This window comes from Nasonia vitripennis, chromosome 2 (genome assembly GCF_009193385.2).
Source record: "Nasonia vitripennis strain AsymCx chromosome 2, Nvit_psr_1.1, whole genome shotgun sequence".
Taxonomy (NCBI): Eukaryota; Metazoa; Arthropoda; class Insecta; order Hymenoptera; family Pteromalidae; genus Nasonia; species Nasonia vitripennis.
Window position 1 is genome coordinate 28,965,876 of NC_045758.1, and position 16,873 is coordinate 28,982,748.

General features: G+C 47.5%; 1 protein-coding gene across 3 annotated transcripts in view; it reads left to right on the forward strand.

The window, feature by feature from the left end:
• Window positions 1-16,873, forward strand: part of LOC100119978 (hormone receptor 4) — a 110,892-nt gene that overhangs the window by 49,794 nt on the left and 44,225 nt on the right. For all 3 annotated transcript variants that reach the window (XM_031924358.2, XM_008205996.3, XM_008206002.4), the window contains exon 2: window positions 15,804-15,834. In XM_031924358.2, the coding sequence (XP_031780218.1) occupies window positions 15,804-15,834 (31 nt within the window). The remainder of the gene's footprint in view (window positions 1-15,803; window positions 15,835-16,873) is intronic.

Consider the following 16,873-nt stretch of genomic DNA (forward strand, 5'->3'; position numbering starts at 1 on the left):
CTTGAACACACTTTCAATGACAAGCTCTCTCGCACCGCGGCGATATCTCGCGTTTGTCTCGCCGCACACGCACGATATACGTGGGAGAGACGGAAAGAGCGAGAAGCGCAGCGCAGTTGTAGATAAAGAAACCGAAGGCAATTTTCCCGACTGCATAGCAGCATGTGTGTGTTATAAGCTGCGGTGCCGATAACGCCGAAGTAGGCCGGCAAAAAACGTCTCGTCAATACCTCGAAAAACTAGGTGGAAAAATTGCCGCCGCCGCCGACTACGACGATAGCGAAAACTAACTGCGGCGCCGACGACGATGCTCTCTCTCTCTCTCTCTCTCTCTCTCTCTCTCTCTCTCTCTCTCTCTCTCTCTCTGTATATACTGTGCATGCACTGTGTGCGCTGCGGAACGTTTTTGCCGCGCTGGGATAGCGTTGAGATTAGGGGCGAGCGCTTATTGGAGAAAGCGTTAACTGAAAAGGATTTATTTCGTATTGAGGATTGTAAAATTATAACTATATAAAAAAAACGGCCGAACGATCTTCTCGAAAAATAAAACAGGAGAATCCCGTGAATCGACGAAAAGCCGCACTTAATAATACAGCGTAAAGGCGCACAGAGTCTAGACTCGGCAGACACTTGCATACACACACACACACACACACACACACACACACACACACACACGCATACACAGTGGCGCAGGCGCGGGAGAGAAATAGAAAGAGGGAAATAGCCAGGCGTTAGTTCGCTCGGCCGACGGCGCAGGTCGATGTATTCTCGGTTGTTTATTTAGGCCACACGAGGTGAATCGTTCTCTCTCTCTCTCTCTCTCTCTCTCTCTCTCTCTCTCTCTCTCTCTCTCTCTCTCTCTCGCTAGCCTGCCGCCGCTAACCGGCGAAATTGCAACATCGACGAATTTTACCCATGACTCTCAGCTCGCGCGCGACGAGTCACGAAAATTCCTCGCGTGTTTACACTTTGATAATTCCGTTATTAGGCGGAGTGACAGAGAGGAGGGAGAAAGTGTGCGCATTTTTATTGCGTTTCGAGGTGGAGGAAGGGGGGATTATGCGTGCGGCGGGTGTTATTATGCAAGAGGATTTCGTTGTATACGCGAGCGCGTGATGTTGAGTAACGGCGCGCGAGCGGCGTAGTTTTGGATGATTCACGTCAGGTGTTTCTTTTCTAGTAGGTTTCCTCGAGGGATTATTCCTAATTTAAACTCGCCGTGGTATCTCCGGCTTTTAATTCGGTTCTCTTCTTCCTGTATGCCTCACCACACGAATGTATACTTCGAAATACTCGCTAATCCTCCCAAAGCCTGGCTCAAACGTCCCGCAAAAGAGTCATGGCCGAAAGGACAGACAGCTGAAAGGAAAACCCCGTTGACTGCATAGCTCGAGGGATGGACGAAGTGCGCTTGCGCGTAAAATCTCGCGTTATCGATCCTCGTGACGATCTCACTGTGTATAGAAGAGAGAAGTCGGTCGAACGTTGTTCACGTTCTCGTCGTAAAACGACGACGAACCTTCGTATTTTCGCGCTCGTTTGTAATATAACGCGCAGTTTCCTTTCTGCCTGCGAGGTCGAGGATCATCTGCATATAATACATGCGCGTTTTGTACAGAAACGACGACGACGAGGTCGGAGAAACCGTTGAGTATCGTTTGTGATTTTGATCCTTGACGGGAAATGCGTTACATAGAGCTGCGAAGGTCTGGCGTTTAGGGTTTCGTACGGGTTTTAATTGTCTTTTTTTCGGTAGGACGAACTTTATTCCGGAAAATGATACCGTGTAACGTACAAAAAGAACTAATAAAACCGAAGTGCATTTTCATGTGGCTCTCTTTCTCTCTTCGGGCGTCTGAATAGAAATGAAGTCCATAAAAAGAGTAGCCTTCGAAACGCGGCAGGCAATTTGGCGATGGTACCGCGTGTGTGGCAGGACGTCGATAAAGCTAACTTTTAGCGCTGCGCGACAACTAGGGCACGGGAACTCTTGCCAAAAATCATAAAGCCGCATAACCGCGCGAACGTCCGCGCGCGGTATGATGACTTTGGAAAATATTCGTCAGCCGTATCTCTGCGCGCGATTTCGACCGAAAGGAGGAGTTTGTTTTCGAGAGAATTTCGCCGATACTGAGTCGACGCTTTCGCGTGGGGTTTGAATGTAGATATTAGCATAGTGGAATTATTAATTTATCAGTCATGTTAATTTAACGCAAGATAATTTTTAGGATAATTTATCAAGTTTTAGCTTTATACGCAAGCCTATGATGAGCGTATTATCGAGAGCCTATCGTCTCTAACTTAAACATCGGAGCTTTTCTCTCCGAGCACTCGAGTCCAAAGTAAATAAAGCGAATCTATCGGTACATCTCCGATAAGACGCCGTGTAAAAGAAAGAAGAGATAAAACCTCCCAAAATAGGCCAACTTGCACATACGCATACGTGAATATTGGAGGAAAAAAAAGAAGCCTCCGCGATTGGATCAATCACCGTTATTATACCCGTGCGATAAAACGCACGATCGTCTCTCTCGCACACAATAAGCAGCCAGCAGCAGCGGCGGCGTCGTCGTCGGGCCTTTTCGTAATGTGACTTTGTATCATGAACTTTTCGAACCTTTGCGCAACGCCATAACTCCGCTCGCGACTCGACCCGAGCTCTCGCGAGCCTATATATATAGATATATATACACACACATGTGTATATATGTATATAACGTGTAGCGCCGCGGTGCAACGTTGCGCAGACACATGCCTCAGCGGTGCTCAACCGCGGCCGTGTCGTCTTGCGTCGGCGTACCGTGTCCGCGGCTGTTTTGCTACTATTTTGGAGGATTTATTTTTTTTTTTGTGCAGAATGCGAATTTCCGAAGTAAAGAGTTTTCGTAACTTTCATGAAAAAGAAAATGTAAAAATTTGTTTTTTCGTACTTTCGACTGTAATAATTCTAACATAATTTTTATCTTTTGTGTTTCAGGTAAGTTGAAACTACGTCCGCAGAGAAAAAGCTGGTATACAAATTAGATGCATCTGTTAAAACAGTACGACAAAAGTAAGTACGTGTGTATAGCTGACAGCAATCTCTATTTACATAATATCCACTATCCTCGAAGATCGTCAACAATTTCTCACGACAGAATTTAAAAACGACATTAGCATTTTCCAAATTTGAATGAATTGTGTATAAAATATGAGAAGGAAAAATTCGTGCAGGACAACACGCTTCCCCCACTTTTCGAATTCTCCGTGTTTCTGACTAGCAACAATAGGTGGCGCCTAGGCACTTTTCGATTTCCCGTATCATGATTTGCATCCGAAATGTATTTATAGCGGTGTACCTCTACAACAATCCTCGTTAAATTTTGGATTGTGATGCAGTTTTATTGACAGCAGCTGGTCTTTTGCTTGATCCACTCATACTATAACTGCAACTTTGTGATGCGTTGCGAATGACCGGTTATCTTTAATGGACTCTTACGATCTTCAAAGGGACAAATCGGTTCCTCGCGCAGACAAAGTTGCTCAATCCACGACAACATCAAAGCTCTTGGACAGGATGATTCTTTGATTTTTTCGAAGCTGCGGTAACGCCGATTTTCTCCTATTCGGTTGTGTGGGTAACAGTGGCACTGCACTGCAGCCATTAGTTGCGCAACCGGAGAAACTATCGCCTGTGAGCGCATCTATACGGATCCATCGCGATTAATATAATACAGGTGCGTTTGTGTCTCGTGGATTATTGTTTTTGGATGAATTTTATTTTAGACATACATCGATCGTTTTTCATAGACATAAATATAGCGAGATCTGTAATCGTAATAATGGCAAAGTAGTTTTCGACGAGATTACCCAACATACTCGGTATTTTTCTCGCTGGAAACCTTGACCTCCTACGATCCTCTGAACACAAAAACAAGCAGCGAGTCTTCGTCCCAGATTTTTGAGAAAATTTTAATCCTACACTTTTCACACCTTTTCTCGAATACGCGCAATACAGCAGCGAACAAAAGCTCGTGGCTTTTCATATCCATGCAAATCACCCCATCCCCCCTCATAACAATAACGAAGCTTAAATCCCGCGCTCACAGCGTCATCGTCGAAAGAAGCGTCATTCTTTACGCGGCTCTTCATTATTACACGCGTAGCGTATACCCCCATGAACCAGTTACGCTTTTTTAATCACCAGCAGAGCCGGTCGCATTAAAACCGTTATTAAAACGGCATACGCGTATATATTTATTTCTCTCTCTCTCTCGTTCGGTCGCGCGTTTTATTCGCCTCGTCGATTTTGCGCGTAAATAGGTCGAGCCGCGGCAGCATCTCTTTTATGCGTCGCCTCTCTATATAACGTGCGGGGGAGTGAGACGTGTTTTTCACTTCCGTCGAGCGCCGCGCGGTCGATGCACGCAATGGGATATATATACACCGGGGAAAAAGTTTCTGTTTCTCGCTCGCGCGCACGTGACGCTTACACGGACGCTTATGTGCATTCGCGGTTTGAACATGATTCAATCATCGAAATGAAGTAGAAACGTCTCCAAATCCAACGCGAACGAATCTTCGTCTTGACCTTCGTGAAATCCGAGATACGCGTCCCGAGCAAGTGGGCCAAGCGATTATCGAGTATCTTGTATTCCACGTGCCATTGACTCGCGACTGCAGCGAACTTCTCGACTCTCTCGGGAGAGAGAGATAGAGAGCTAAACTCGAGCGGGCGGCAGCTCTGTATGTGTGTGTGTGTTACACGCGTTACGCAAGCAGTGAAACTATGCCCGCTTGCGGCGTCGGTTGCGAGCGCTACGGCTCGTGCGTAAGTTTATTGCCAAAGTTTTTCGGTCACGACGACCGCCAGTGAACTCTGCTGGCGTTCACAAAAGAGCGCTGCGTTAGTAGCGAGTAGTAGGGGCCCGGCTTAGGCCAGACTCGCGCGCGCATTTCACACGTGTTGAAACGAGTTGGGCGTGTAGGATGACGGGATTGGTTATTTGGAAGATTGGGGACTGTTTTTGTATTTCTTTTAAATTATCAATTATTTTATACGATAACGGTTAAAGTACACAAAGACCGATTAAACGAGAAAAAAACGGAACGCATACGCGTATACAGAAGCCAGTGCGTGCGTCGTTAAATAATCGGCTTTAATTGGGTTACGCACGAGGAAGTACGTTGACGCCCAACCTCGAATCGTCATTCCAGGCGAGCTTTTTTTAATTATTCGCCTGTCTCTCTTGAGAGAAAGAGAGCCCTATGTGCCCGCAGCATCCTCGCATGGGTTCTATTATAGGAACATTCGGCCGAAAATATAACGACCGCTGCCCAGATCTAGCCTACTATATAGCCGCTTCCCGCTGCGCAGCTCGTATGCAATTTTAGTCGTTCGCCGCACTATGTATACTGACAGTACTTTCTATGGTGTGGGCGTATCTTCGAAAATCAAAATTTATCCTTTTGTTCTTAAAAAATTACGTCGCGCTTCTCTTACGTAAATAAGCAGTCATATCAACGACTCGATCCTACAAATCATTGCCGGCGCTTTGATTCCATCCGCAGACACCGGTGAGCGCGCGCGTTTCACTTTGCGATTTCCTTCTCTACACGGCGCAAAAATAGAAAGGCTCTCTCTCTCTCTCTCTCTCTATCGGTGCAGCGGCGCCTTTTTTCCTCCCATCCCTCCTCTCTCCCTCGAATTACGTAATCCCTTAATTAAAATCGGATAGAGTCACTTCCTATTTGATTAAGGAAACGCGCTGGGTCGGGAAAAATGTAAAAGTGGAAAAGCAGCCGCAGCAGCAGCAGACGCTGTTATAAATAAAAAGCTGAGCCCGTAAGAGTGGGCTAGGAGTTTTCATGCAACGCGCGCGCCGAAGCTGCGGGTAAATAATTAGCGAGGAAGTTGTGCAACAGGAAAAGAAGTGACCCGTTGGAGCGGTTGTGCCGCGTATATAGACTTTATATTACGTGTAAAAAAAGCGTCTTTGAATAAAAATAACCGAAACGAAAGAAAAAAAAGAATTAAAATAGCAGAAATAGACGAATATCTCGAGAATCCCAGCGTTTCCAAGAATTCACACGCGAGAAACTCCAGCCGGCGTAACAGCCGCTCTAGTGCAGAGCCGCCAGCAACAGCAGCAGCAGTGGCTCGATATTACATAAGTGGAGCCGCTGCAACACGGCGGCAACCCGCGCTCAACTTTTCCACTGGCTCCTGCGCTCGCGCGCGGCAATTAATTAGCCTTGCTTATCGTCTGAGGTCAAGCGGTAAAAGTTATATCTCTCTCTCGTAATCCCTCGAATATAAAAGGGGTCTACGAACTCGCTCGGCCATCTCGTCTCCGTACACAGGTATACATATAGACGTGAATATAACGGAATCCGCCTGTGTCTTGCCGTTTTCTCAAGTCAATCGTGAAATTACCAGGCCGTCGCGGCGGCGTGTTCAGGAAGTCTCTTTCTCGTCGGCGGCGGCTTTTGTCTGCGGCGAACGACGAGAGGCTTGCTGCGCGCGAGCCGAGAGCAAAAGAGAGGAATAGTGAAAGTGCCTCTGGCTCGAGACTCGCGGCGCAGTTTTCAACCCGCAAGTCTACACCGTACCGAGTATAACCAGACGTTTTTGAATAAGAGAGAGAGAGAGAGAGAGAGAGAGAGAGAGAGAGAGAGAGAGAGAGAGAGAGAGAGAGAGAGAAGGCACTGGAGCTTAGAAAGGATTTTTTAGGAGCAATGACCGAATTCGTGATTCGATCGATTATTTTGAAAAAAAGGAGGTACGAGAAATCACTGCGCGAGGAACTCGCCTAGTTAGAACGACTGCGCGCAAATAGCCGCTCGCTCTACCGCATCGCGTCATCGTCGATGGGATCTGAAACAAGCGCGCGGCCCATTAGCCGCAAATATAGACATGAAGGAAGTGCAGCTAGGCACAACCGGCCGTTACGAGCTTGCCCATGACGCGCAGAGCGAGCGAGAGGATCAATCCGTTGGCTGATTAACTGGTACATCCACTTCATGAATCCTCTCACTCTCCGTCGCTACCGCCACCGCTGGAACAGGTCGCGGTCTCTCTCCCGCCTCCTTTGCCACTTTCTCCGAGAGTCAATGCAATGCGTGACGAGCGCTGTTTCGTAACCGGTTACGTAATAAGCGCTCGCGATGGATTTTCCGTTTGGTTCTAGCCTGGAAAAGCTCGAGAGCGGGGTATTTTAGTTTTCGAGAGAGGATAGTTTAATCCGCGCTCGAAAGCTCTCTCGAAGCAGCTGTATCGATCCGTGTGTCCGACCCCCGCGGGGCGAATGTCAAAAAACTCGGAATCGGTCATGATCCGTCGCGGGCTTCTAGGTCACAGCTTTTCTTCCTTCGTGTCCAATAGCCGCGCTGCTGCTGTGTCGCTGTATCTCTTCGTGCGGAAACGGAAATATTAGAGCTCTATCTTTCTCTATTTAAAGCTCGCGGCTTCCTCTCTGGCTCCGCCTACCGAATATACGCTCTCTCTAGTAATTTTATTATTACAAATAACTGTTGATACGAAAATTCTGAGACGACAAGCATGTCTGATGAAAAAAGCTCGCGTACTCGAGCACTGCAAGCACATCAGCACGCACATGCATGCACTTGCAGTGTAGGTAGGTGGCGACGTCTGGGGCACAAAGTAGGAAGAGGAGGAGGAGGTGCAGTGGGGGAGAGAAGAGGGAGGCGGCGGCGGCGGCGGCAGGGGTTTATAGATAGCGGCGACGTGGCCTAGAAACCATGCCACTCGGTGTTTTTGACCCTTCGCCTAGCTACCGCTTCTGGGCCATTGCAACACGACGACGACGGCGTCGGCGACGCGACGCCGCTGCTGCTTGTTATAAAGCTTCGTTCATAACTATGGTGTGACTATAGAGCTTTCGCTCTGGATTTTCTTGAATTTTCACCCGAGTAGAATGTGGAATTAGAATGGCTTGATCTTTTTTTGAATTTTAATTAGAAGTTTAACGAGCTTTCGTGCTATTCTGTTACGGCCAATGGTGTATCGATTTGAAAGACTCGGCACAGAATCGAGAGGATACCAAAGCTTTCAATCGATTTCAATTGCCTACAGCGCTTTTTTAGGCGTTATGCCGTATATCCGGGCAATGACAGTGTGATTGTGCTATACACCATAGAGCCATTCAGCGAGGAGTTCGTCGACCCGCGAATGTTGTAACCGACCGTTTGTTTTCACGCTCTTTTACTCGTTGATCGATCATCCTACCGGTTTCACTCTTACGCCCGCAGTTCTCTCGCCGCGAGAGAAACCGGAAGGATGAACGCTCAACGTTTTATGAAAAGACTCCGAAGCTCAAATCCGTGACCAAACGCTCCGGGTTTCACTTCGTCGATCATTTCGCTGTTTATGAAATCGAAAAGCATTTCAAATGTATACTACTTGTTACCATCGGACGTATCGTAGAGATAAGATCTGAAAAAAAGTTACAACAAGAGCACGAGAGCCTATTTTATCCCGGTTCACGGATAAACCGACGTTCGAGGTCAGACTCCTTATCGAGACCCACTTTGGTTTCGACCATTGCACCGGTTATCGCTTCCGGCCGCCGCCGTTGCAGTGGCGTCGTCACGTTTGGCTCTCGCTATGTATATACAGTTTTTTTAATTTCTTCGACCCCGAATATCGTTCGAAGGAATATATTATTGCCGAGACGGTTATAGTCTCGTGTTTTACAATACTCGAGATGACGAAGGAAGGGATAACGTTCTTTCGCGCTCTTCCAATATTGAATTTCATTTACACGAAGTGCGCGGACGAGCTAATTTACGTCACTTTCAAAACTGTACGAGAGTTTTAATTACTTTACGCGACGTGGATCTCCAAGTTTTTTATTGTAGAAGTTCGAGCGAGACGACGCGATCTATTACGTGGATATATTTCATTTCAAAGTCTTCTCCGGAATAAACTTCAGCGAGTCGTGCTTCCATACACGATCTGACCTCACTTGCTCTCTATCGCGCGCATTTGGGGATAAAGTTTATCTATGTGGGTTAAGCACATGCACTCCAACGAGCGTATACACACTTTGCAATTATATACCTTCCTCCGCGAATCTTAACGGAAAATTCAAATTTTTGATGCAAAGCGAAAAAAAAACAAGCCGACCCCATACAACTCGCGCATTCGCTCTCATTATCTATTAAACCTTACGGCGCATCTCCCATATCCGTCCGCGAGTCTGAATGATTCAGCGACAGTGCAAATGTGGAGCAGAGTCGCTTATATACACTGTATACGTACCGCGGGGTGTTAAAAAATTAACAACTTTCAGCAGTCGCTTACTCGGATCGATAATACGAGCTTGAAACTGAAACGTCGCTCGTGATTAAGTCTCGAGATCCCGACAAAATAGCCCATGAAAAACAAGTGCCGGCGAGAGAGAAGCTGTGGTGTGAAAATATGCGCGCGCGCGCGGCTTATAGCTTTTCTCGAGGCTCTCGTCGACGCCGACGAGAAGGAGAAATGGGTTAATGGAAATAGCTCGGGTAAATTCAGCCTACGCAGAGCCCTGCACTACTGCGAGTCCGCACATTTTATTTCTCTCGTTTTACACACACTGCACAATAGAAAATTTATCGAAAAAGCGCGGCTACTCCAAAGGGTAATCAATTTCGCGCCAAGAACGACGACGACGAAAATCCCGGTCGTAAATAAAAAGCATCTGTATATTGCAATCGTAAAAACGAGGAACAGAAGCCATGAGTATGCTCCGCACACATTCTCAAACTCGAGCCAGACACACAGGAGCGAATGACGTAAGGAACTTTCGCTGGAGAACTGCATCGCACTACTACCTTGCACTTGCGAAAATGCTCGCGTCGGGATTTTCATAGTGGGGACAAGCACGACGACGGCGACGATAAAGATCTTCGTCGCGATTTTCCTATACACGTGTGCTCTATACTACTGTGTATTAGAATATAAAAGAGCACCGTAGCGCAGAAGTGTATATGCTAAAGAAGCGTTGACTTTCTCTGGGTTTTGCACGATTTTTCGAGATGCACGATCGCTGCGCTGTTTTTTTTTGCCTATCGACACAAGATTTTCAAGCGTGAGCTGGATTTTATTGGGAAACCCCTTTGATTTACATCGAGGATTTTTCGCTTGGAAATAAGTATACGGAGATTTTTATTTCGCTACACGATAAAACTGAACGCAATGAGCGTCGGCTCCGATAAAAATCAGCTGTAGAGCAAATTAACTCGACGCGCACACGCGTATGCGTGTATGCCATTATCCTTCGCGAGTGCATCTGCGAAAGTGATCTCAAACGGCTGTTCAAAGAGCGCGCTGAATTTCTTATTCTCCCCCCGGCGGATTCGACGATTGTTTTTCTAATGCAAGACTCTCCACGTATACCTTGTGTATATGTGACCTCGTATGCGAGTCACGTATATTTTCGCGAGAGAGGCGAAAGTGACTCACACAAGTGCTCTATCCGCTGCAGTTATATATAAGGGAAAACGTATAGAGGTGGGCGCGAGATTTCGGCCCGCGGTACGGATTTAGATGGAGAAGTGCAGCCGGTTATTAGGTGGCGGTGGAGAGATAAATCTCGATCGTAAGCCGAGACTTTGCGCGAAGTCATTTGTTGGAATTATTTTAGTCGGTCGTTAAGAGCTGTAGTGCGCTGCGATGCGCTTCGTGTTTATTTAACGCGCGATAGAAATTCGCAGATAAATATAAACGAGGCTGGAGTTTCTTCGGTTTAAGTGTCTCGATAAAAATCGTAGCGCTTCAGGTTTTAAACGCGGCTGCGATCATTCGTCGAGAGAGTTATTATAAACTTGCGGTTATTAATAATCCCACGTTGATTTCTATCTAGAGTCAATATTTGAAGTACAACCGTAAAGGATATATCTCTCTTACTCTCGAAGAAAGTACAAGAGCAAAACGTAATCGGGGCAACCACCTTATAAGTATGCACATGTGTCCCCCTTCCTCTCACTCTCTTTCTGGGCAAGTTCGAAACGAAAAGGTTTCGCGATGAAAGTTGCTCCCGCGACAGGTTTTGCGCATTACCAACTCGCGTAAGAGGAGGACTCGACGAATTATCAAAAAAAAAAAATAAAACGCTTTACTTAATTATTTCTCTAATAACAGCCTCCGCTAATCGAACACCCACGAGGAGCAAAAACTCGAAAGAAGTCCCGGCACGCGCGCTCATTAACGAGTTGTTCTCTATTCAGCAAAGAACTCTTGTGACCTACATTCGCGAGCGCAGCGCACCCCGTGAAATAAGAATGACACACACAGCGCGTAAGTCTGCGCTGCTGCAGCCCTTTGATCACGTTTAGCGGAGCATGTGCGCGCGCGCTCAACTAATTGCCCGGCGTGCCGACCTGTGGGATGTGTGTAAAAGGGGGAAAAACGAGAGTTGAATAGAGGAAAAAATTGCGGGAATTTGACGCTCGACATCTTCTCGGGGGCGTGGGAATCCGTCGAGCTTGCGGTAATGCGTTGGGCTGTTGTAGTTATCTATGCGTTTGCGAGGGAGAACGAATTGTGCCGGAGGTGTAGCCTCTTTAATTGCTTAAATAAGATGGTAAACGACGCGACTTCCGTAAAAAAGGCATCTCCATCGCGCCTCGTCTCTATTTCCACCGTCTGCACTCGATACATCCTATAGATATCCGCACACGTACACGCACACACGGCGAGTTAACCGAGCGAACGTAAAATATGTCGGTCGCCGGGCACTTTCTCCTCTCTCGCAGTGCCTCTCAACCGCGCTTCCTGCTTCCATACACACATGTGCACCCATTACACGTGTGTGGGTCGGAGCAATCGCGGCGTTCGTCGGAAAAGCGATCGTTTAGGAAATGGCCGGTGGTGCGAGAAAAAAAGTTTCATTGGTCGTCATCAGGCGAGCAGCGTTTGTTTTTTGCGATTATACTGCCACTTTTTGGTGCTCGAGATGCGGGTTTAATGCGGCTTTATACGGCCTGCTTTAATGATCACGGGTAATTGGTTTTTGATTTACTCCCGATAGTATAGCTTATGTCTTCCGACGTTTTGACGGGCGATTATTGGCTGGCGAAAAGCGGCGACGAGTGAGTTTTCGCCGATTTCTTCGAGATTTTCTAAACTAATACCGTACCAAATTAAGGTTTCAATAAATTACACTGTATAATATGTACAGTAGTCGTGAAAAAGCTCGTTCGGCTTTGATTACGCGCGCAGCGCGTCGGCAGCGAGTCAGTGCCGCTATTATTAAGCCCGTGTGTGCGATATTTTCATCAGCCCCGCGAGAGAACTGTAACTCTTCTCTCTCGCGACGTTTCAGCCCTAGGGGGGCTTCCTTTGCGTGTTGCCGCCTACTTCGCGGAGTGTTTGCTTTCATCCGACCATTCGCGTGTTTACTTTTTCTCAGCCCGTCATCTCGAGCCGACGCTTTCGATTCTCTCTCGTAAATCCGCGATAGTGAAGCATTGTTTCGTAAACAAATAAAACTTTACATAGATGCCCGTCAACTTCCTAATCGCGATTTTCCATCAGCGGCGACGGCAATTACCGATTACATACACTCGTGCGTCTACAAGGTATACTTTTCACCGCGTGTGTGTAGCTCGTCGATTTCCCGCGTGAGCTACCCACACGTCTCTATCCGGTGTATACAGCGCTGCTCTATACCTTGAAAAGGCAGCGTCGACTGCGTCTCGTTTACGCAACGCTAGAGAGAAACATCATCGTTATAGGTACGAGTGCGTTAACCTCCCGCGACGGCAGCTTTCTCTTAGAGGATAGTTAGCGGCGCGTAAGCCAGCTGCGCAAATGCGCGCCGCGTTACGGCAATGAAATTTTGCCGGTGTGCGAGTCTATTATATGCGTTCGGTGTGGCCTTTCATTCGGTATACATATCTAGTTGCGAAATTCGACGAGATAGAGCTGTGAATTTTGCGGTTTTCAGCGTGAAATGAAAAATTGCCGTTATGCGCGCGTGGACAATTTTGAAAGGAGATGGATGACGTAAGCGCTGGATCGTAACGGCGAATTGCGGTAAACGCTTTGGAAGGGTTGGATAAATTTGAGACCGTACGAGAGATCGAATCTCCGCACGTCGAAGACGAGAGTATGATGGAAGGGTTGCGGGACCCTTATGTGTACCGCTAAGCGGCCGAACGTATGCTGAGAGCGAAAAAATTGATGAATCACATCACGCAGTCAAGAACCCTTTCGAGCGTGAACATCTGCGATAACGAGACCCGAGCGATGACACAAGACTATACAACGAAACGAAAAAAACTACACCAATCCTCGCACCTGAACACCCACCATGAACCATTCCCCTACACTCCCCCACTACCCCTCGCCCAATAACCCTCCAGCTGATCTCCCCTCATCTCATCCCCTACCCCCATAGGCAATCTTGCGAACGACTCGCACACGCACAGGGGTCGTCGAAAATTCCGAAAATGTCCGCGCATGCGCGAGTCCCGCACATCCTAGCTCTGTATATAGAAAGAGGAAGAGAACAGGCTTGCTTGCTTGCGCGCGCGCGCGCGCACACAGGCGCCCTTGCCCTTGGCATTGCCGCTCGATACGAACGCGAGGGTTGTCCAAAATCCTAACGGCGGCGGCGGCAGCGCCAGACCCAATTTGACGTTCGTTGACTCGCCGCCGCTGCCGACGACGACGGGGCTTTTCTGTTGTGCTGTATAGCTAGTAGACGCGCGGATTGTGAGCCGGACGGATGTCGATGCGCTTCGCGAGTTGGCTTTTATACGCTTGTGGATTAATTGCGAAGCCTGTTTGGAGACTCGTCGGCTATGTGGTGGAGTTGATTTTTTCCGGGAGTTTCGAGTGCGAAGGGGTGGATTTCGGTGGGAGGAGAGGTTTTCGCTGTCTGTCGGAGATTCGAAAAGAAGGTTTGTTTTGGTTTGAGAAATACTTTATTTCGATTTTAACAAAGAGCGAAATTCCGTGAATTGCCCATCAAGAGATCGCAGTTCGCCAAACACATTTTTAATAAAAAGAAAAAAAAAGAAAAAAATCATACCTGAATCCCCGCACACCACGTCCTCAGCAGACCGTCTCGCCGGCTACTTCCGCCGTCCTTCGCACGTACATCCAGCTCTTCTCTCTTCGTCTCTCTCTCTCTCTCTCTCTCTCTCTCTCTCTCTCTCTCTCTCTCTCACTCTCGCGGTCTTTACGATCCCGACACATCCTTGCCCTTGATGGTCGATAGCCATCTCCTTCTTTCTCTCTTTCTTCCTCCTTCCTTATTTTTACAACTCCGCTCGCGCACACGCACGAAAGAGGACCACGTGCTCGCCACGTGGATTAGAGGAGGTCGCAGGTGCTCTCCTATATACTTGTATACATCAGAGAGGGCTATATGTACATTCACTCGTACACGATGTATTATACGCGACGTGTATATATAGAAGAAGAAAGAGGCGAACGAGAGAGCGCCGTCATCCCCTCTGTGTATAACGTATATAAGGGAACCGCGCGCGGGGTTAATGCACTCTGGGACGCGCTCGCTCGCTCGAATTTATTCGCTATATATAGGCGTGGTCTAATTGACCGATAGGCTCGTTTTTTTCGGCTACGTTGGTGTCGTAATTTTATACGTAATACTCCGATGGAAAGGTGTATGGTATTTTTTTGGGAGTTACGTGTTACTTTTATTGGCTGCACACAGAGAAAATTTAACTTTTCGATTTTTAGAAGTTTGCCTTACATTATTCATCACACCTCATCGGTGCATACTTTTCACGCATATTTTGGCGTTTATAAACAAGCTTCACGTCTTCGGGTATTCCCTAATACACTTGTAAATCCGTCGGCATACATGAATCCATTTGAATAACTCCCGCGACCGAATTATTGTCTTATCTCCCGAGCTTACATCACGCGACCTTAGCATTACGATTTTCCTTCGTATAAGAAAAAAAATCTCTTTCTCTCCAACATAGAAGCATATTACGTCGTCGTCGGCTCCGGAAAAACTCCCCTCGCGCAACAAAGCCTCCGACGAGTTTTCCCCGGCGCCTGTGTGTGTGTGCTCGTCTTCCTCTTCTTCTGGGGCTTTCCCCCGCGTTTCGGAAAGGGATGGTAGGGTCCGACCCCGAGTCTTTTTTCTTCTTCTTCTTCCATATACCCAGTCCAACAAGAGAAAAGGAACTCCTTTGAGACGAGTCTCTCCGGAAAATTCGATTTCCCGAAGGCAACAAAAAGCATTATATTATAGCGCGTTTCGCGAAGCTTTGGTCTTTAAAGATCGCGCGTAGAGAAACTTTCAAGTTCAGCATTCTGATCGGTGTATCGTTTCAAAACGAGACTCTGGCATTGACCTCCAAAGATCTCAAAACGACGGGCCTTGGCCAGCTCGCTCGACTAAATAAAACTTTCTGAATCAACTCATTAACAACGATGACAGTTACACCGTTCGATCGTCGCGTTACCACACGGCCATCCTCGTTTTTCATTATACGCATACAGGCGCGACTTTCCCAATTTTCGTCGTCGAGTGTGTGTGTGTGTGTGTAATGTATAGAGAAGCCGAATCCGCACGTAGTCCAGCATTTAACTTGCAAATGCGTGATCGGCATCTAAAAATACACGAAAATGAAAAATCGGCCCGTCGAGCGGAGGTCAGGGATACGATCGAAGGCTATATGCTCGCCGTTCACTTCTCTCGCTTTTCTTTATTCCTCTCGCACGTGCGTGAGACACGCGTGCAGCACTATGTACTTTTCTTTGTAGTTTTTTAATATTTTTCAAGTTACGCGCAATGTGAATGCTAATGAGATTTTTTGTCTTTTGCTTTCAGGTAAGCTGTCACAAGGACGTAGATGAGAATAGTATGTACTCTGATTTGATCATTTGCCATGTCCGTTTACCGTGAGTAAAATAGTCGTAGTATATATCCTAAACAGCGTAATTGACTCTGACAGACGTGAATTTCCCTTGGATAATTGCGTAACTCAACACTCAGCCCTTGACGATTAATTACACCTTTTTCCACCCTACAGGAAAAAAATCTTATTCACCCCCTCGTGATGAATCACCCACTCCATCCCGGAAAAATCTCACGACGGTGTATTCGAATCCCGCACCTCTAGCAGCCGATCATCTCCACCAAGAGCCGCATATTCCACTCGTCTTACAACTACTACTCCTCCCTCACGCAAATCCACACGCACGTATACAACGACGCGTACATACACACGTCTATACGCGTGGATCCTCGGGGTCAAGTACAGTCCGCGAGAGCTTCTCTGCTCCTTGCCGTATACGCGTATATATCTGTATACACGTACACGAGTGTATATCTATAGACGCGAGCGCTCGGGGTGAACGACCGGCGAGGCAGGGGCACTAGGCTGCTACCCTCGCGCGAGCGCGAGAGACTCGTGTACGTGTGAGCGGCAACCCTGGGTGTGCGCGCGCGTTCTTTGTCGTGAGCGAGCGTCGAGGGGATCAATACCGGCCACGTGGTGTGTGTTGTATAGGTGTACGTGTGTGTGTGCGCGCCAGCGGGGACGTATACGCGGTTGGGATTTATACAACGGCGAGCTTTAAGAGTTTTTTGCGCTTCTTATATCGTCGTCGCGCTTTTTTGCTCGGCTTATACTGCCGGTTTCGGGGTATTTTTAGACGCATGGATTGTGAATGAGTTGCGGCGCGTAGGAGTTTCGTAATCGATGCAGTCGCTTCGCGTTGTTGCAATAAAATCTTTGCACGGATAAGATCGTTCACTTTCTAATCCTCCCCTTCGTAACGATATCGATCGAAAAACGTATATAGGAAGGAAATGAAAATTCCATCTCCCACCCGCACGATAACTCCGCTCGATGCATCATCACACAGACACACGTAGGAGCCATAGGGTGCAAAGCC